At 36.8% G+C, this 18,824-nt stretch overlaps 2 protein-coding genes across 2 annotated transcripts in view; one reads left to right on the top strand and one right to left on the bottom strand.

Annotated features, from left to right (window-relative positions):
* LOC131685735 (nuclear cap-binding protein subunit 1) overlaps positions 1 to 18,824 on the bottom strand; it is an 88,429-nt gene that overhangs the window by 38,227 nt on the left and 31,378 nt on the right. The window lies entirely within an intron of this gene.
* LOC131685734 (mucin-2-like) overlaps positions 6,344 to 18,824 on the top strand; it is a 41,876-nt gene continuing 29,395 nt past the window's right edge. Inside the window, exon 1 of the mRNA XM_058969644.1 lies at positions 6,344 to 6,391. Within this exon, the coding sequence (XP_058825627.1) occupies positions 6,344 to 6,391 (48 nt within the window). The remainder of the gene's footprint in view (positions 6,392 to 18,824) is intronic.

Raw genomic sequence — 18,824 nt, 5'->3', positions numbered from 1 at the left:
CATGCTTTGTAAAACCCACTTCAACTATCTTAAAATGTTAAAATCGAATATAAACATCAAGCATAAAAATCGGACAGAGATCCTTCAGCATAAGAATCACTTTGAAAATTCTCACTCGAAAAAATTTGCAACCTCCAGCATAATTGGCTTGTGGCTAAATCCGTATAACGTTACATTCATGATTGAAAGTCGGATGAAGAAGATTCCTTTGTAAGAACCCAATATATTTATTACGGATTTTATACCGGTTTTTTTAATCGACTGTTACATGGAAGAGCTTCTTTTAGCTTCCGATTTTAACATTCTAATATATTTAAAGCAGTTACCCTAATAAAAATCAGAATAATCATGTAATGTGTGCTTGTTACTCATTTTAGTTGTTTCACTTTTATCGAAGTTAGATAATTTTTCACCCAAAATTTACTAAATACCTTCCCAAAATTTACTAAACACTTCATTCGGTGAAAACAATGTCGCAATCAGAACTCTCACAAATTGCAATCCGAATTCTTTCGGCCGGTGGTTGATTCGCAGCAAGAAACGCAATCGACTTAGCTCAGCTTGTGTTGGAAAGCTATTTAAATACAAATTTTTGTAAATAAATAATGGATCAGCGATCAGACAATGATTATATCGAGAAAGACTTATCAAAATTTTCAGATTCAAACCAATCTTAATGACAATAATACTCATAAATCAAAAAAATACATTAATTTTCAATTATTAAAAGATCAAAAACTCAAAAAACCTAAACTTCCCATGAAAAAAAACCGTTTTAACCGGGAAAGAAACCTTGGGTTTTTTCCCCGAAAATTATAAAAACCCGATTTGGTACATCACGGTATGCCATAATTTTATAAACGCACAACATTATACTACGTTCACACTACGAGTTAAAGCGTGTTTTAACGCTATCTATGACATCTATGACATGTTTCTTGTTGCTAATTATAATAACGTATTTTAACTCTGTAGTGTGAACATAGTATTAAAGTCAAAAAATAGCTTCTTTGCACAAGAAGAAATTGATTACGGAATATAAAAGTGAGTGTACACGCATTTTGCACTTGTACTCATCATGTTCCTTGTGTGTATCAAGCTACCCAATCAGTTTATCTGGCTGAAAATCTTACGTAAATATAAAGACTCTATTGTACTTCACAGTCTCGTTCCTGTATGTAATGTTATCTAATGAGTATGATTAAATTTTTTTTGTTAATCTATGTAAATGGAAAATTTAAGAGAGTTCCAGAATCCACTGCATATTTTAATTGTATTATATCTCAGAACTACAGAATACAATCGAACTGCAGTGGTAATAATTTGGTTCCGAAAAAGATTAAAAATAGAAATTGTATAATTCGGATCATATTGAGATACCTTCATAGGAGGCAAATTGAGTTGAACCAAATGTGTACATCGAGCACTATATTTTTCATAACGGAAATTAATCGGGTAAATTGCGTTTCGACTTAGATAGAACGACTTGGCGGCTGCCAGACACTGATTTTCAAAATACCACCCAACTTGGGAGAACGAGTTAAACAACTAGTCGAGGCGGATAGTGAGACACATAAAAGTTAAATTTTTTCTTTTATGTTAGAAAAAATCGCAAAGTTTGCTTAGTTTCACAGCTTATGAGAAAATTTACAAAAATCAAGTTTTTAGCACTCTCCTTGTTCACCGGTTTCCATTTGCTAACAAAAATTGCATTTCTCGAACCTGGGAAACTAGTTTGCAACATTATTTAGTCTTTTTCCATTTGTGGAAGATTTTTTGTTGTCCCGGGAGTACTTCCACTTCCACTGAAATTGGAAATTCCGTACAAATTCTGGACAAATCCGTACAAGTATTTTTTCCGGACACACGACCAAAAATCCGTACTGTCCTCCCAAATTCCGTACGGTTGGTCAGCTTAGGTATGAGTAAGCTGACTAACTCTGACGCAAAAATTCGGACTTGCGGACCGTGTGCCTGACCGCGGTGAACGGTCGCGCTTCGTGGCAGAGTAGCATACGGATTTTTGGCCAGCTTAGGTATGAATAATTGATATAAGAAAACTATTAGGATCTCGGACATCGTTATCCATTTGATAATGTTCAGTGTGATATCAGGAAAAAAAGGAAACTATGCAGAACGCCAAAAATATTTTACAGAATGACAAATCGTGCTCGTGAAATAGCTTACAAAATCATCGCCAACCGGTTACGCTTGCATGATTATGTTCATTTCGTCGCATTCTCCATGTAAAAAATCCGACGGTAAAAAAACTAAACATATTCAGCACACAACCATAATAACCCTACCAAACATTTGAGTGTGACGCTATGTATATTTTGGTGTGAACTAGTTTTGTGGAATCACAAAAAGTTTCATGAATATGACGTTTACTCTTCATGTTTTCAAGAGAATGGTCACGATTCTCGCAAACGGTTATTTTTTTCAATTTATGAACAGATGTTTTTCTGAGTTGTATCCGGAAAGGCGTGTCTTCGTACGAATCCTGCATTTCGATTGTGTCACGGAGCGATTAGGCGTTCGCTGGAATAGCGGAACACGAAAAAGTTTTGTGTGCTTAATAAATGCTTTAAGAGGCCTTCAAGGAGATCTCAATGTAAAAAATGGTACAACCTCTTCAAGCAAAACCGGTAGGAGGTTACTGACAAGCCCCGTCCTGGGTGTTCAACAACAGCCCGTAATCGCTGACACCCGGAGCTGTCAATGAATGACCTGAACTGGTCAACATCAAGTCCTGAACATCACAGATGTCTTCAAGCTCCACCATGGCAATGCCAACAGCCACACGCCTTTCGTCATCATGAACTCCCTGACCCAGAACAAGACCCCCGTTGTATACTAGGCTCCTTACAACCCCGACTTGACTCTATGTGACTTTTTGCTCTCCTGAAGGTAGGGAGCTGAAGAGACAGTACTGAGAGTCGACGGAGAACATCCCACTTCATGTTGTAAGGTTCCAGTTGAGAAGTTACAAGGAAAGGGGTGTTGACGAAGACTGTTTTGAAATATTTTAACCAATTGTGCCAATTGGAACAATAAACCTGTTTTCCCAGAAAATGCGTGTTTCATTATAACCCATTATATCCTAGCGTATGAAATTTCATACGCAGAACTATCCATCGTTTTACGGGTATTTACTACAGAATTTTGGCATCTAACTGCTTTATTATTGCACTAATGTGATCATTGCACCTCATATTTCATTGTGAAACAAGACAACTGCCATTTTTTATAATTTTGTTTACATTTTTGAACCATGTATAGTTGGGGCAAATGGCGGCTGAAAAGTAAGCAATACATTTAATTGAATTTTATTGTTGGAATTCGTGCTAATAATTCCATTATGTGACAAAACGTTCCTACAGGTGTAAAAGAAGTGTTGTCTATCAGAAAATCCGAAGAAATATGTCTAACAACTTAAAATTTGTTGTTTTTATTTAAGCGTACGATTTTTTTTGCACGAGATATTTTCATTCTCAAAACCATTTTAAGCGGTGATTTTATTTTCCCCATAATCCTTGATACATTTTTTGTTGGAATTGAAGATATCACTGCATTTGGCTCACTTTTTGAAACCCCTGGGTTATAATGGGATAAATATACCCTGTATTTCGGTATGAAACTTTGATTCCACCTAGATTAACAAACCTTGGAATAATTCGTCGGAGCAAACTAAATAAAAAACTAGTATTTACCCCCCCCACCCCCCCCCCCCCCCCGGAAGTCGCACAAGTGCCTCACCGAACAAGCAGCCACTGGTGCCCTAAGACGATTTCGCTAGATTTTGGTGAGACTGACCAAGTGAAACCTAGGACTATTGACTCGAGATGTCGACAAAAATGCGATTCCAGCCGAAAAACCGTCTGAAAGATCCGTCTATGAGCTGGTTACCATTCATTGAGTACTGCCAAGCAACCGAACAGGACGACCAAGCAGAATCGTATACCATAACGCGTATCCATTTACGACCAGGTTTTGACGAACATGGTCTCATGGACGACAAATACTATGTAAACAGCACAGGGCAATGTTCCCAGTAAATTCAAGTTTGTTTTCGCCTATACACTCATCGTAAAACTCATGATCTGGCTAGCAATTTGCAGCTGCGCACTCAAAATCAAGGTTTTCATAACCCACAAAACGATATGCTAGAAGTTGTATAAGTAAGAGTACCTGTAGACACGTACATTACCTTTTATTAAGATTCACAAAGGCCCAGTGAAGCTCTGGCCAGATTTTGCAAGCTGCCACTATAATCGAGGGGAGGTACGGTGGTAACGCTACAATAAAGTGGATTTCGTCGACAAGGATATCAATCCATCTAACTGCGTGCAATTCCACCGTATTTAAGAAAACTGACTCTGACTGGAAAAAAATGATCACCAATGTTAACCATTCCAGTATACAGCAGACAAAGGGAAAAATGCAAAGAAAGTCCACGAGTACAATAAAAAAATCTTCCATTCTATTGAATAACATTTTTCTTATGTCACAACAACCCTTTATTTATTTATTTTATTATTTGAAGTTGATCACACATTATTACTAAATAAGTTGATCACACATTATTACTAAATAAAATCAACAACAGTTTTCAGCTAAACCATAATCTACTGACTAACGAGTAACAACTGTACAATCAATATCGATTGTTCAACAAACAACGACTGTACTCAGTAATTAAAAAGCAACATGCCACGAAGTAAACAACAAGGAAGACTTATTTACAACTGTAATTCACAAGACGAAAGACAACATGAATTGAACAGCTAACCGCTAGTTACACAATACCAACAGCGACGAACGGCATTACGAAGAATCTAATCTGAAGAACTACAGTCGTTATAAGACAACTTTAAAAATGCTTCAACGCTAAGAAAAAGGATCTATGAGCGAACTGAAAAATTTCGTACGCTAAATCCAATCCCAGCAAAAGCTTTTCGTTTCACAACTCCGTGAAAATTACTCCTCGGGCCGGATTGAAAAAAAAAGAATTGAACAAAAAACGATCTCAAATGTCAAAGTCTCATGACATTTATGATGTATTGGTTTGCGAAAAAATCTCTTTTTATGGCATAAAATTATTCAAAATTTTATCTTCGGGGTTGTTGAATTGAGTAATTTTTCAAAAAAAGCACTTCCTATTCCTTTCACCAAAAAGCTGGCTACTAAGCTGACCATATCGAAAAAATTGTAAATACCATATCAGATCGAAAAACCTGCAATTGCTTGTCACCTCAATTAATGCTATACATGTGCTTAAATAATGTAAACACTAAATCCAACTCATTAGGTATGAGCAAAAATTTACCATGCTTCGAATTACCATTAGTTCCATTTTAAACCACAAACCCAATGAACATCACCCCCAAACAAAAACATATTCCGATCGATCAACTACAGTTAGAAACCTTGCTGTCCGTTTCAAAAACCCGCCCAGTCACAACATAATCCAAACGCTTTTTTGAATGATCGATACACCAGCCACAAGTAGTACAACAGCACATCCATCACGAAACCCGACTGTATAGGCAGTTCTCGCTTTCTGCAGCACAGCTAGCTGCAAGCCGAGCGTGCAAGAGAGAGATTTCAACGGGCGACGATCGGAAAAACGACGAACCCGCGCGCCCGCATCACGGATTCAACGAGCTAGAACCAACCAGCCACGGTGCCGCGCGCGCTCCTCATTCATCGACCATATGCACCCATTATGGTATAAAATTTTCCGACACGGTCGCCCCACGAGGCGGTCCCGATGGCGGTGCACACAACGATGATGGTTTCGAATCGCCCCGTGCGGTTACATGATTTAGAAAATGATTTTCGCTATTGTTTTCAGTTGATGAAAAACGCTCGCTCGAAACGGTTTGCAATCGCGGAGACCTCCCGGAGTAATTAATTCAATCTTCTTAGCATAATCGTAGCACGGAAGGAAAACGGAACTGCTACGGGTTTCGGGTGAACCATGGAAAGTGAAAAGAGTGCTGCGCCGGAACGGAAGTGAAGAAGATTGTAAAATTGTGATTGTGACAAAAACCCAACGAGGGCATACAAACCCTGTACCGAGAAGGGGAGGAAGTACGCAGTGACACAAAATGATCGAGTGAAAGGATTTATTTCTGTGAATTGAAATAGTTTTTTTAGTTGTAAGGAACAGAACAGCTCGAAAAAAACGGGGTATAAATGTTTTGTGATTTACTGGATTACATTTGCCCGCCAAAAACGTCGCAAGCAAAGTCCAAGGAAGATTTGCAGCACAGCGAGCAGGAGAAGAAGGAGAACCACGACGAAATCCATCACTGTCAGCAACCAATCACGAACCGTCATGGATTACATCGGATATACAATGAACATTTGTTTAATTCTTTTCATGGTAAGCTGGCCATGTGCCGAAGAATCTAGCGAAGAGTGCGAAATCTGGAGAAGCCATCCGAATCTGAAACGGTGCTGTCCATCTAGTTTCAAATTGGAGGGAGGTGGGAAGTGGGATGAAGGTGGCGTGCACATCTTGGGAAATACGATTGAACATAGGCAAAAACAATGCATCGGAATGGTATAAGCAAATTAGCACTTTGACAATGCCGATGCTGGCGAGAATGTTGCCAATTGCTGTGCTGTTGGACTATGAAATACTGGAAATGAGATAACTTCAGTTGCTACTGTGAAATGGTATTCATTCAAATGGCTGAGCGAATCACGCAGTGGATTGGCTTGGTCCATTTGTTCTGTCTGCATTATTTGACCAATACAGGACAACTGTCAATTAAACTGAACAGGTCAACAACAGTGGTCGTCGTTATTTACTGATGCGACTTCATGTCGCGTTTCGTTTCCCTCGTAAATTTTTAGCCAACATTCATCGAGCTGCTCCCAGGAGACGACACTGTCTGCATTCTTAGATTCCATTTTCTGAGAGTCTGCTCGACCAGACTCTTCTGATTACTTTTTGAGTTCTTAGTAACTGTGCAAGTTTTGTTAGCAATCGGTTGTGTCAAGGGATCCTCTAAATTGTATCTAGTACGGAAACCAGGTAAATTAACAAAAAATCTGAAAATTTACCACTGTAATTAACCAGTGATATTAAAATATTTTTTTAAGTGGAACACAATAAGTACATCGAAAATCTTTGAGAGAAGTTTTTCCATTAAAAATTTACACGACTGCAATAACACTTCTAACGATTCAATATGGTGGTCCCGCTCCAAAATTCTCGGTCGGAATAGTTCTGAGTTTTCGCAAGGAAAAAAAATGTTCCCAAAATCGTGAATAAGCTGCCATGAATTCGGAACAATCACTTTTCACGTTACGAAAACAGAACTATGATCAAAAATCATGTTTTATAATTATGTTCAATTTTCCTTCAGTAACGCCCGTAAGACGCTTTTGTTAGTTGAAATGTTTGTCTTTGTTTCGTGAACTTCAGTCATGGTTTCCGCCATGTCATTAAAAAACCGATTTTCTGTATGTGTACTAGTTCACAACTTTATGAACATTATTCATAAAACTAAAAGTTGACTCGTGATTTTATTCATAGATATAGTCCCACATACGACGTAAACTGATTCATGATTTATTATATCTTGAACATGATCAGGTTTTCGTAGTTGCGAATTCGTTCGAAAAATCCAAAGCGGTCTGAATATTTTCTCGTGAACTAGTTCACGAAAGTCGGAATTATGTTCATGAATTCTTTCAATCCTCGTGAACCAATGCATGAATCCTAATATATTAGTCACTATTCAATTGCCGTGCTCGTGAAGTGATTCACAAAATCATAAAATATTATTCATGTATTCGCTAACTGGTTCATAATTCCTACTATCATATAACAACCGATCATGCGTATTCGTGAAATAGTTCATTAACTCATAAAACACTATTCGTGTATTACTGAATTGGTTCAAGATTCCTAATATAACAGTGACGACTTTCAATTCGTGCTCGTGGAATAGTTCACGAAATCGTGAAATATTATTCATGGGTTCGTACACTTCCTAGTACAAGATTCACCTATCTTGCATACCTACTTGTAATAAACAATAATATGTCCGAGCAGCGGATATCAGAAAACTAGTGGGACCTCCAGTATTATAATGCATTTAGGACTGGTGGTATCTAACGAGGACAAACGATCAAAAATGGTGAGTGAAGCTAAGCAATCATGTGAAAAAAATTCCCCCAGAGGTGATATTTGAACTCGCAACGTTTGAGACTCCGGCCCAATGCACTAACTCTTATGCTATCCCTGGGTATGATGATATCCCAGAAAGAACATATGATTATCCCACTGGCGACCGTGATCGTACCCTGCCTGCAAAGCGAGAATCACACACAACGGCAGCTGACCACTAGGGTGTCCCAAAATGACATCATGTTAAAAAAAAAGTCATCGGGCTCACTTCTTAAATGAAAGGTTAGGGTATCAGGACCACTTTCTTCTTGGGAGTGAATTTGTTAAAACGCTCCCTACTAGTGGCGAATTTTGATTTTTTGTAAAATGGGCCGATTTTGGATAAAATTTCAAATTCATGCTTGTTGAAGTGCTCCTGAACTGTCTTAGATTTTTTTCGGTATATTTTTTTATTTTTCTGGAGATCCAAATGGAGAAGTTTGGTTAGTTAGTTTGTACAAATTGTGGATTATAAGAGTGGCAGAGCCTTTGCTCATAAAAACCGATTCTGATGTAGTAGAGACAAGCAGAAAATGTCATTTTTCATCATTTTCCTCCTATTTTGCGAAAAACCAAATGCGGACTAAGCACACTGTAATTGTTTCATTTTGTAGAAAAGCGTTATGTTTTATGAATAGCATAAAATATCAAACGGATATCTAGCAAAAACTTAAATAACTCATACCCCATTAGCCGTAGCTATACACTTTCTCCAGCAAAAATACGCCCCTATGTTTGGGTCAACTATTTGAAGTGCTTTCTATATTTTTAAAATTTTGTGAACACCCAGTTTTACAGAAAAACGATTGAAAAACACCAAAAATTAAACTTTTTACCAAGTTTTAAAGGCTCTGCCGCTCTTAAAATCCACAATTTGTACAAACTAACTAACCAAACTTCTCCATTTGGATCTCCAGAAAAATAAAAAAAATACTGAAAAAAATCTAAGACAGTTTAGGAGCACTTCAACAAGCATGAATTTGAAATTTTACCCAAAATCGGCCCATTTTACAAAAAATCAAAATTCGCCACTAGTAGGGAGCGTTTTAACAAAATCGCTCCGAAGAAGAAATTGGTCCTGATACCCTAACCTTTCATTTAAGAAGTGAGCCCGATGACTTTTTTAACATGATGTCATTTTGGGACACCCTACTGACCACCCCAACACATTTGATCAATTTAGTTTCCCCGCTAGATACCAAGGTCCGGGTTTTTATTATAGACAATAAAAATGTCTAATGTTTAGTTCATTACCCATCGTACTTCGGTGGGTGACAGAGCTAATGAAGACTGTCGATTTGTGGTACCTTGCCCAGTGAACAGAGGTGTGACGGGAGCGAACCCGCCGTTCGAATTAAAATAATAATTTTTTTTTAGGTTTTTGACTTCAGTGCCAATACCTTATTTAGGACTGGTGGTATCCAACGGAGAAAAACGATCGAAAATGGTGAGTGAAGCTAAGCAATCATGTTGAAAAAGGTGGAGTCTCAAAGGTTGTGAGTTCGAATCTCGTCTCTGTGGGAATTTTTTTCACTTCATCATCATATCCAGGGATAGCATAAGGGTTAGTGCTTTGGGCGATTGGTTGCGATTTTGAATCTCGCCTCTGGAGGATTTTTTTAAACAATTTACGGGGAAAAACGATCGAAATGGTGTTTCACTCACCATTTTCGATCGTTTTTCCCCGTTGGATACCACCAGTCCTAAATAGGGTATTGGCACTTAAGTCAAAAACAAAAAAAAATGAATTATTAGTTTATTATGCATTTGATAAGTCTGCTATGTGGACAGAAAACGAAAATTGTGCTGAGCCCCAAAAACACTTTAAGAGCCACAAATCGTGTTCGTTATACAGTTCACAGAACAAGATACCAAGAATCAGTCGCCCTTTAATGATCCAGTTCAGTTTGTCACGTTACTCCGAATAAAGAATAACCAAATATAACATATCACGAAAAAATTAAAAGAAATTACGAATATTAAGATAAAACTGCTGACATCATGGTCATGACTCATGAATCACATCACTCCATTCGTCAAAATTGAAAGTAAGCTCAAGAATCGTGGCTAAGATCAAAACATGAACATAAATCTTCTACTCGTGCCTAACATATCAATATAACAGAAATTTAAAAAATCGAGGCTGAGCTCCTGAAATCATGAACATCGTTTAACTGTTGGCTCTTCTAGTTGATATTGTTTAAACAAACCAGTTTATCTCCAAATTATGAACGAAAATCATAAAAAAACATGCTCAGGAAACACCCACAGTAATCCAACCAAACATTCAAATGTAATGCCATTTAGATTTTTGTTGTTTTGGAAACACAAATAGTTTCATGAATACAAGGTTAAATATGTGCGGAACTTGCTTACGGTTTTCGTAAATCACAAAATAGTGATCTGTTTTTCATGAATTTATGAACGGATTTTTTCTCATGTGAACATGAATAACTGCCGTTGTACTGAACGAAATTATTAGATGTATGTATGTAATTTCGTAGAATGTACGGTTACTATAAATAACGGAAAAACTGATTTTGTGGAAGCAGTTATTATCTGTGACCTGATCGGTTCTCTACTGTTGGACGGGTCAGCGAGTATTTTATTACGTGGTTACCACGGTCCCATTTGTGCCCAGAACGGAAAAAATCCGCTCGAAAATTTATGATGGATCACGATTTCGTGAACTGAACGATTTAGGAAAATCGTGACCAATTTCCTGAAATGACGAATAATAAACCTTGCATCCATGAAACTATTTGTTTCCAAAAAACTAGTTCGCTCCAAATATATACATGGCGTTACATCCGAATGGTTGGTTGGGTTGCTGCTGTTGTTCCCTGGACACGTTTAGTTTTTGTTATGATTCTTGTTCATAATTTGAGAATACACAGCCGCCAGTCACATTATGTCCATGATTTCAGGAACTTATTCGCGATTTTTCTTATTACGTTACCTTGCTATTTTATTCATGAGTTTACTATAGAATTTTTCTGTCATGATTTCAGGATCTTAATCGCAAATTTCATAATTTTTATTCACGTTACCGTCATATTTTAGGCAATCATGTTCATGATTTTAGGATCTTAGTCGCGATTTTTGACAATTTAAACACGCGTATTATTTTTATTAATTTATTAATAATATTAATTCATGATTTCAGCAACTTTCTTTTCGTAATTTCTTTTCACGTTATCGTCATATTTTAGTCATGAGTAGAGCGATTCATGTTCATGATTTAAGGATCTAAGTCACGATTTTTGTCATTTTTGTACACGTTATCGTGATATTTTTTTTATTCTAGAGTTTGCTTTCGAATTCGACACGTAGAGTAATGAGACCCATGTTCTTGATATCAGCAGTTATATTCTGTGAAATATCTCATATATTTAACAGAATAAAACGATTTGTAGTGTTCAACGCACTTTTCGATTTCTGTCCAGACATCACACTGAATCTTATCAAATGAATAACGATGTTCGAGGTCCTAATAGTTTTCTCATATCTTCCGCACATACCTATTATTGGACAGCTGGACATTTCATGAAAAAGTGCATAAAAAATGATTCCACCAATAATAGTGGGAATTGAGCCAATTCGGACCTAGTAAGGGTTTATGAGTTATTGAGCTGGAACGTGCCAACCGATCCACAAATAAATATTTTTTTCTGAAAGCCTGATCAATTGCACACATTTTTTTCTAAGGCAACTTTTTCCGATCTTTTACCATATTGTGTATAAAAGATTCTGCGCAAAAGTACTTGAAAGGTCCGAATTACCAAAACCCTGTTCTAATTAGGACCACCTATTTCCAATCCATCTATCGCAAAAGAAATAAATTCATAATTTGGCCCTAAGTTATTCCTATTTGATTTTCACAAAATTTCAAATTGTGAAACGAAAACTTCACTTTGATATATAAAACATAGTAGTAAATATACAATAAAAAGTAAGAGCTTAGGCCAAATTACCTAAAAACAGGTTATGAGTCGAAATCTGTTAACCAACTTGCGAAAACTTATGTTTTCCTGAAAGCTCAACCAACGACGCACACTTTCCTCTCACACGGTTTTTCGCGATCGCGTATCAGATCGTATATACGGCAAAAGGTCCGAATCCATATCCATATTCCAATCCATATTCTATTATTCACACACCGATTAAACGAAAACAGTTGATAGTCTCGCCCAAAATAAAATATTAAATAAAAGATATTGTCCGACAGGTCCAAAATCACGATAATGCACTTGATTTAAATAACTGTTGTTGCCAACAAAAATCTTGTTTTTCGGCTTACATATTTATCAAAAAAGCGCTCAGAAACAACATACGCTCCTAGGGCACGCACACGAAAACGGAGAACCGACAAATTTTGTGAGAGCTTCATGACGGCCATGAAAATTATATATACGCTTTTCATAATATTACCATAGCTGCAAAACAGCGGGGGGTCTGAATTGGCCAGCGGTCCGAATTGGGTCACTTCCCCCTACTTCAAATATTATGAATTAGTTCAGTGAAAATTTCATTAACATGTTGCATGAAATTAAAAATAATTAGAAATAAATTCTGAATATTACATACACACAAAAAAGATCATAAATCATGTTGTAGAAATCATGAAGTAGTTCACGAATCCATGAATAATAGTTTATGAATTTATTAACTATTTGACGAGCACGAGTAGTCAGACGTGACTATTGTACTAGGAAACATGAATAATATTTTATGAGTTCGTCAACTATTTCACGATCACGGATGATAAATCGTGACTATTATGCTAGGTATCATGAACGGACATAGGTGTGCATGGACCAGTTCACGAATACATGAAAATTTTCACGAGCACGGATATTGGATCGTGAGCAATATATTAGGAATCATGAACCAGTTCACAAATACATGAATAATATTTGATGATTCTGTGAACTATTTGACGAGCACGACTGGTAAGTCGTGTCTATTATACTAGGATTCATGAACTAGTTCACGCATACATGAATAATATTTTATAATTTTGTGATTTTTTTTCACGGGCAAGCATGCTTGTGACTATTCTACTAGGAATCATGAGATACTTAACGAATTCATGAATAATATTTCATGATTTTGCTAACTATTTCGCCAGCACAGATATCGGATCGTGACTAATATATTAGGAATCATGAATTAGTTCACGAAGACTGAATGGATTCAAGAATAAAATTCCGAGTTTCGTGAAATAGTTCACGAGAAAAACGAGAATAGAATGTTATGATTTTATGAACTAATGTTCCTCAATATATGAATAGCATCATGAGTCAACCTTTAGTTTTATGAATAATGTTCATAAAATTGTTAACTAGTCCACGTACAGAAATGAAATGAATTTCACAAAACAAAAACCAATATTTCCACTAATGAAAGCGTCATGCTGGCGTTTCTGAAGAATAAATGGTCGGTGTTAGGTCAGACCGGACTAAGTGACAGTGCATTGATTTCGAGAAAAACGCGTTTAAAGTTTGAATCGCAGCATCCTTTAAATTATAGTTGGAAAATAATTTTTACCATAATTTTTGTTTATTGTTTCATATTTCAAATCTAGTAAAAAAGGAATGTAGATGAAGAAACTCTTTATCCAGTGCTATCATTAACTCATTTTTTGATGTTTTGCGACTTGGTCCGGTCTGACTTAACACCGACCAAATGAACATAATTATAAAACACCTGCTTTTTGTTCATGGTCCTGTTTTCGTACCGTAGAAACGTGATTGTTCCAGAATTCATGGCACTTTATTCACAATTTTGGGAACATTTTTTTTCTATGTGTGTAGATATGGCTTGTTGTACAATTATTCGTTTCGTGTGTTGAATACGTGTAGTGTAGTCTAGAAAAATATGAATTTTTGGTGGCAGGCTGTCAACTACGCGATTTTTTCAGTTAAACATTAAAAATTAATTTTTCTCTCAATATTTAAATTTCAATTTTGAAAATTCTAATGCCATCGTATTCCTCAGACATTTTTACATAAGAAACACTTATAATCTCAATATAATTTGAGCGCATCCTGAGATACACCGTTTTGAAAGGAAAAACTCGCATTTTCTTATATGAAACTCCATTTTTATTCGCCAAAATTGAGAAAATCTTCAAACGGTCATAAAATCGATCCTGATCTGCTAGAAGCAAACCAAAAACGTAGTTTTTCATCATTTCTCGTCTACTCTACGAAAAACCATGTTTGAACTCAGAAAGCTCAAGTTGTTTTTTTAGTGTTGCGCGCTTGCGATTTTATATGGGAAATGGCGTTTTTTTCCCTTCAAAGCGGTGTATCTCAGGATCCGCTCAAATTATATTGAGATTATAAGTGTTTCTTATGTAAAAATGTCTGAGGAACACGATGGCATCATAATTTTCAAAATTAAAATATATGTATTGAGAGAAAAAAATATTTTTCTATATTTAACTGAAAAAATCACATAGTTGGCAGCACTGCCGCCAAAAATTCATATTTTTCTAGAGTCCTTGAATAATTTTCATTAAAAGCCATCTTGCGGATTGATTATAGAGTAAATAGATATGATAAAAAGAAAATGAAGGGTTTTGGCAAATTGTCAAGACGAAGGGTGCTCCCATGACCCGAGGGATGGTTCAATTGACACAAAAATTAGGGTTTTTATATATTGGCCCTATATGAATAATTCTTCCAAATTTAATTCAAATCCGTGAAGGTCGATTACACGTGCCTTGATCACTTCGCGTGGAATAACCCATATACATTTTTGGACTGATGTTTAACGAAATGAGTAATGTTCATTTTAAAGGAATCTCTTAATGTGTCTAAATCATTTATTAATGCCACAAATTTTGATCAGAAAGCGACCTGTTTTAGAACAGAAAATCATCTGTTTGCAGTTTCATAATTTTCGACCGGATTGGTTGCATAATTTAATTTACCGTGAAAAACTAGTATACCCCATTATGCATAAATACGTTATTTATGCAGTATTTAAAACTCAGTTTAGGCCAGACCACTCTGATCGCGTTGTACAACGCTGTAAGCTGACCAAACACAACGACCATTTAATGTTGTAGTATAAAATTAAAGAGATACGTGGTCAAAAGAACGTAACAGCTGGAAGGCTTGTCATGAGCAACTGAACTTACGTAAACTACTATACCCTTACTTTGACCTCGAGAAACCGAAAATGTAAGCTTCCGTGCAAAAGTAAAACGGATTTCAAACTTTTCGTCCTACGTTTTAACGTCCTACGTTCTAACAGATAAGATGCCAATAGAAGAATGGTTAACCCGGAAGTCACGCATATGGGCCACTAAACGAGCAGCCGCTGGTGCACTAAGGCGATTTCGCTAGATTTTCAGAGCAGCGTGCATTCAGTGCACCAGCGTGGCTACCGGAAGCTAAAAAAGACTTAACATTTTTCTGATTCCAGATTGGCGCCTAGAAAAAAAATTACGGAATTTAAATCTGTTATGATACGATCGTACATACATTTTGCCATTGTTGAGAAAAAATATATTTGCCTTAATAAATTAACATATTTGTCTTAAAGAACAGCTCATGAAATAAAGAATGGAAATTTGCATGATTTTTCATTGAACGAATATAAATAAATGCCGCTTCTTTGATTCCCTATTACAATCCAACTGTACATCAACGAAACCGTCTACTTATGCGACGAAGATTTTTTTTCGCGAAAAACCGTAGTCAAGTCACTGAAACGATGTAATTTCACATATGCAACCTTCGCATCCAAATATATACCCTGTCCAAAATATTACAAGTTATCAAGAAAAAAGAAGAGGAGTATACCTCGCGTATATAAGGGTTCTCGCTATGATGTTCTAACAGTCTTCCCTGCTGAACGCGGTACACGGGTACAAGAAGTTTTGTGTTTTGTTTTGTGCCGGTGCTTCGGGTTCGTACCGCACTCAGAAATTTGTACCTAAACTCGTACCGAGTGCATGAGTGCGGTGCACTCACGGGGAACTGAACCAAGTTTGTACCGGGTACAATTTTGGGTACACTTTTCGTTTTCAGCTTTGTGCTTCGCTCTGCTAGTTCGTACACCGCAGCACAGCTCGGTTAGTTTCACGCAGTCTTTACAGTTGAATGCGGTACACGTCCCTGGCGAATTTTAGCTTCGTATATACCCTTCAATGCATTGCTTTTTTGCTAGGTTGATACCGTACATCACTTTGTATTTAAACGCATTACAGCTCATGCTCATGTTTCAATTTTTTTTACCGGTCTGTTATATTAAATATTTAAGGTTGAACAGAGAATTGAAAAAATCCTTTTTTCGTTTTCGAGTCTCGTACCATTCTCCTTTCAACCTTGAAGTTTGATTTTCTGGTGGATAACAAGTTAACAACACCGCCGGCAAGTGTAAGTGATACTGTTAAACACATTATTATTATAAGTTTGAATTCGTCATCGCAAAATTTATTGCAACTTTTACAAGGCGTGCCTGGCTAGGCTGCTCGATATGGCGCGCCGGATTGAATACGAAAACAAAATCATGCTCCTTCGAAAAATTCCAACCACACTGACACGCCGGTATAAACCATAATCGAACTGCACCCGGTACAAATTTGGGTACAAACCGGGTACGATCTCGGGTACAAACTGTTGTGTATAGTACAAGCACGAAAGAAAGGCACAAAATGAAGCACAAAACCGAGTTCGTGCCGAGTGCAGCGGGGTGCAGTGTTCACTACAAACCGGAACCGAACGAGTGCAAGAGTTCGGTGCTGTACGCGTACCCAATATTTCTGCACCGGGTACAAACTTGGTGCGGTTCCAGGGAAGACTGTGTTCTAATTTTGCTCATTTTGCAACTCCACGCTGTAATTATACAGGGAGAGCGACGTAACAAAGACTACATATTTTCCGAACAGGAAAAATACGACCCTAAGATTAGAACCCTTATAATCAAAAAGAAATACCATTAAAATACAAACACTGAAGAAGATTACAAGTAGTTATCGAAATACCGGTATCTGTTAAATAGTGAAGTGCAAGTGCATCTAACTATAAAAACATAGTGGAATTAAATGGAAGAAAATCTTTGAAACATTACCATTAAAATAATTTTTTGTAAATTATGTGTATCGTGATTTATGCCTAACGCATATTATGGCAATCGTACATAATACCAAATGTATGCATTCCAAACGTCCGTATGCCTAACATATTTATGCATCAATTCGCTCGCTAGTGATAACTACTGTTATACCGAGTGAAATAACTACATATTTGTATATCTATTCGGAAATATACACAGAAATTTTGTATCTAAATCAGTAGAACGTACGATTACCGCGAATAACAAAAAATAATAAGTGGGTAATATCTTTTAATGGGTTCCACTGAAGATTTAGAGCCAGATTCTCAGAAAGACTCTGTCAGAATCCCTCATTACAATGGCAGAAGAGACGAAAATATCACTCACTAAAACGATGCTTAAGGGGTTACATACCTTTTTGTGCGAAAAATGTCAAGAAAGTTTGAATTTACGTAAAGCCATAAAGCAATGATTTCATTATATCGAATTTATAGTATTTTGGTAGTACATTTTTCAGTGAAATAAACTAGCATAAGTTTATGAAAATATATTGATAATTGGCGGAGTTATGGCTTTTTCCCCGAAACCCTTTTTTATTTAAGAGGTTTACGGTGAATACGATTGAAGACCAATAGATCAACTAAAATCCCAAAACTCATAAAATTCGGTTGAGTGTTTTTTCGAAAATCGTGATCACGAAAATACCATTATTGGAAAAACGGCATTTCGTGAAAATCGAGTTTAAAATTTCAAGTTTCCACTGCTCTTGGTAGACGAAGCGCGCTTGGAATCGCTGTAACTTTCGATCTATTGATCGGATCCCTATAAAAATTTGAGAAAATATTCTCGATGAGTTGTACTTTATAATGCAATAAAAATAATTTCGATTTTTGAAAAATAATAAGGTATGTAACCCCTTAAGACCAATTGTAGCGGGCCGTAATTCTGAACGGTTCAGGTTTTAGGGCGTTGAGAGTTCGTGATCGCGATGAGCCGAGAATTTATATGTTTGCGCATGAGACCGCATTTGTAAATTTATAGGTATCGAAACGTTTGCGGCATTTTCATGTTGGCGAGATCGTGGACATAGGTATGCGTGGATGATCGCGAAGGCTTCGACCGTTTATATGTCAACGTATTTGATCATGTTGGCGTTGGTATATCGCGTGTACTAGTGTATATGTTCGAATGAATAAATTGGTATTATCACGAATGACCCAAGCGTTTCTATGTTAATGTTTAACGCGTGGGCGTTTTGATGTATCATATGCTTGCACAAGTTTGAATTCGTGTAGCCGTTTGCATATCGGTATGGGGTCTTGAATGTTCGCGCTAACCGCGCGTCTGAAGTCTGATAATGTTTCGCTTCCGGATGTGACTGATTTATGATCTCGTGGGAACGCACGTTTTTATAATCGTACTTGAGACCGCGTTTAAAAAAATCGTAGGTCATGTAACGCTCACTTAATCACTAGGGCGTTTTAATGATTACGAGATCGCGGATGTGTGTGTGTGTGTGAATGATTGCAATTGCATGTTCGAGTTTGTGACAAGGGGTATACAA

Source organism: Topomyia yanbarensis, chromosome 2, assembly GCF_030247195.1.
Source record: "Topomyia yanbarensis strain Yona2022 chromosome 2, ASM3024719v1, whole genome shotgun sequence".
In the NCBI taxonomy this organism is placed as follows: domain Eukaryota; kingdom Metazoa; phylum Arthropoda; class Insecta; order Diptera; family Culicidae; genus Topomyia; species Topomyia yanbarensis.
This window is presented reverse-complemented; position numbering and strand designations above follow the sequence as displayed.